The sequence below is a fragment of the Octopus bimaculoides genome, chromosome 1 (assembly GCF_001194135.2).
Source record: "Octopus bimaculoides isolate UCB-OBI-ISO-001 chromosome 1, ASM119413v2, whole genome shotgun sequence".
Classification (NCBI taxonomy): Eukaryota; Metazoa; Mollusca; class Cephalopoda; order Octopoda; family Octopodidae; genus Octopus; species Octopus bimaculoides.
In genome coordinates, this window is record NC_068981.1 from 81,689,818 (window position 1) to 81,693,265 (window position 3,448).

A 3,448-nucleotide genomic window follows, 5' to 3' on the forward strand; every position below is an offset into this window, starting at 1 on the left:
GATGTATAATTTAGATAAAATGCTTCTCTCGCATATAAGGGCATTCCAAGATTATTCCTAGCAATGATATTACTGAGGGCAAGATATTCAAGATGATGAGTTGACTGGAAACTTTTGAAGAAATTATTGTCTCCATCACGAACATTATTATATGAAATATCTAGAACTGTTAGATTATTTAAATATTGAAATGATTTTTTATTAATTACATGTATTTCAGAGTAACTGAGATTCAAGTAGACGACATATGGTATATTCTGAAAGGAGCCACCCGTGAGAGTGTACAACATTGATTTATTCCGCTTTGTAGCAAAGCTAACATACTTTAAGTTTGACAGTTTTGTATACTCCACTCCAAAGTAACTATATTTATTACCTGTCATAGATAATTGTTCCAGTGAAGTTAAATGAGAAATAGTTTTACCGATATAAGTCGTAGATATGTTTGATAAGTTACCTCGTAATTTCAGAATTTTCACCTTAGTTAAATTTTGAAAGAGCTTTATAGGAAAAGAAACATAATTGATAGATAGTCGGTTGTACTCCAACGAGAGTTCTTTCAAGGACCACAAACCTTGAAAGGTGGTCGGTTGAAAACATTCAAGAAGATTATCATCAAGTTTCAGCACCTCTAATAAATTTAAATGTCTCAAGCTATCCGCTGGAATACTTTTAATACGATTTCGACTTAAATCTATTGACGTAGCATTCTTTGGAAAAGTATCAGGTATTTGAGTTAGATTTTGGTCTGTACAGATTACAGTACAGCGGTTGAAAATAATCTCAGTACAGTTGCAAACATCAGGGCAGTCTGTTCGACAATTTGCAGTCACTTTAATAAATGTTTTCATGAAGTAAGCAAAAGCTAAAATGAATATTCCCTTCATTGCCATGTAGATATCTTCATGCCTATAATAAAAGAAATATAAATAGTTTTAGCTTGGCAATATTTAGTGGAAATCTATGATAGCTCAAAGTCTGATTAAATATGCACATAATAGACAGAAAGAAATATATCTTACATACAAGTGATAAGGGAAAATTAAAAAACAGGAATATATTTGTTGCTAATCTTAAGCGAGATGTAATTGAAAATATATAATTTTTAATGTCATATAAAATATGATAAAATAACGAACGCAAGTGTTTTAAGGAGTTAATGTATGGATATATACATACAGTTGTTTCAGTGTAGTTTATTCACTTCATAATATTTTACCAATTAGTAGTATTCATTTATACACATTTCCTAGTAATACCACTAGATAGAGAAGTTAAACGTTGGGAAACTAAAATCATAGCGGCCAGACGAACGAGTGTGGATGTTGGGTCGAAGGTCGCGGAAATGTTTGAGTGCACGCAGCCCCTCGTGGTGAGGGATTACCGTGTAAGAGCTCTGGATTTCAAGAGTGAAAAGAAGTTTAGAGGGGCCAGGAGGGAAGGAGAAAGAGGTAAACAAATGAAGCGCATGGTTGGTGTCATGGATGTGAGAGGGGAGGGAAGCCACAAGGGGGCGGCAAGGACACGGTCAAGATATCTGGAGATGAGTTCGGTGGGGCAGTTTCAGGCGGAGACGATGGGGCGGCCAGTGTTGTTAGGTTTGTGGATTTGGGAGAGGAAGTAAATAGTGGGAGTGCGAGGGGTGCGGATAATGAGGTTGGAGGTACTGGGGGAGACGGGAGGAGGAGATGAGGTCATGGATAGTGGAGGACACAGTCTGTTGGTAGCTGGGCATGGAGTCAGAGGGCAGAGGGCAGTAGAAGAAGGTGACTTGAAGTTGGCGGAGAGCTTCCGCCTTGTAGAGGTCCGCACGCCACACCACCACGATGAACTACTTGAGATACTTAGTCAGCGCCATGAAACGTGAGAAAATATGATGCGTTTTTCACATTTTCTAATATTGTATACATGTACACGTAGCTTTAAATGTAAAAAGTGTCATCTTCAATAGAATTTCTTAATTTGTCGTACATGTATATTTTAGCTGACATTTTAATTGCCAGCATCAGTATCCATTACGCATTTAAGATAAGGTACGGTAGGATAGGGTATTGAGATATTTTGAATGAGGAGGGTGGTCGATGCGGTAGGTGAAGTAGCTAAAGGATGTCGATGCAGAAGGAAAAGTGGATAAAGTGGATGTCGATGTAGAAGGAAAAATGGCTGAAGTGGGTCGATATGGAAAGAGAAGTGGTTAAAGGGGGTCGATGGTCGGAAAAGTTTGGTGAGCCCCTACTTTATATGTTCTCAAGAAATATTAGTCGTCTTAGAAAAGCAGAGTAAAGAACCAATAGGGTGCTCTACAGTGGAGACTACAATATGTTGGGGGTATTTAATATAGTTTAGAAGCCATAGTTACGAGATATATATACGTACACACACACACACACGGATGCACGCACACACGCACACACACATATTCACACACACACTCATGATTATTTTATGAACTTCATTAGCTTACAGCTGTTTCTACTATAAAATACAGTGGGCTGATAATTGAGTGCCTGAATAACATCTCATTGCTTTACCGGAATCTCGAAACAGCTGTAAGCCGATGAAGTTCATATGTATTTCTTTATTGCCCACAGAGTGCTAAACATAGAAGGGACAAGCAAGGAAAATGAGATTAAGTCAATTACATCGACCCCAGTGCGTAACTGGTACTTATTTAATCGACCCTGAAAAGGATGAAAAGCAAAGTCAACCTCGGCGGAATTCGAACTCAGAACGTAGCGGCAGAAGAAATACCGCTAAGTATTTCGCCCGGTGTGCTAACGATTCCGCCAGATCGCTGCCTTGTCATGAAGTTCATATGATAATCGTCTTGTCCTCTGTCATCTCTTTTCCTTATACGTATGTATATATACACATGTATGTAATCCGTCTAAGAATCCATAAGTCAGAAAAATTATGTACTTGTATATTTGTGAATGAAGTGATTATATGAATCGAAGTTAACAGTATTATATATCCATTACGGCCGATCTTACTAACTGCGTTCGCACCAGGGGTTCAACGGGATGTTCGATAGTAGTTTGATTACATAAGACTCTAAGGAGACCAGTGTTAAATAATCGGGTCGTTACCTAGCATCCTTTTCAACTCCTAGTGCGGAAACTCTAGGTAAGATCGACCGTAATGAATATGTAATACTGTTCACTTCGATTAATACATATATATTACGGAGATGTACTTGCATAGTGAGTGACATGATCTGAGATCGTGTGCCGAAACAAAAACAATTGCAGTGTGGAAGATGTTTGTAAGTTATTTAAGAACACACAAAAAACCATTAGATTCACTTCAACATTTAAATTTAATTTGTGCCAAAATATTTTCGTCGCTTTGAATCTGCGACCTGTTCACTGACAAATCTTCATGCTGCATATTGAATTAAAATGTTACATTTAAATGTTGAAGTGAATTTAATGGTTTTGTGCGTTCT

At 37.6% G+C, this 3,448-nt stretch overlaps 1 protein-coding gene across 1 annotated transcript in view; it reads right to left on the reverse strand.

Moving 5' to 3' along the window:
• The window catches only part of LOC106882491 (uncharacterized), a 43,374-nt gene that overhangs the window by 24,574 nt on the left and 15,352 nt on the right, over nucleotides 1-3,448 (reverse strand). The window contains exon 2 of the mRNA XM_052965680.1: nucleotides 1-909. Coding sequence (XP_052821640.1) covers nucleotides 1-909 — 909 coding nt within the window. The remainder of the gene's footprint in view (nucleotides 910-3,448) is intronic.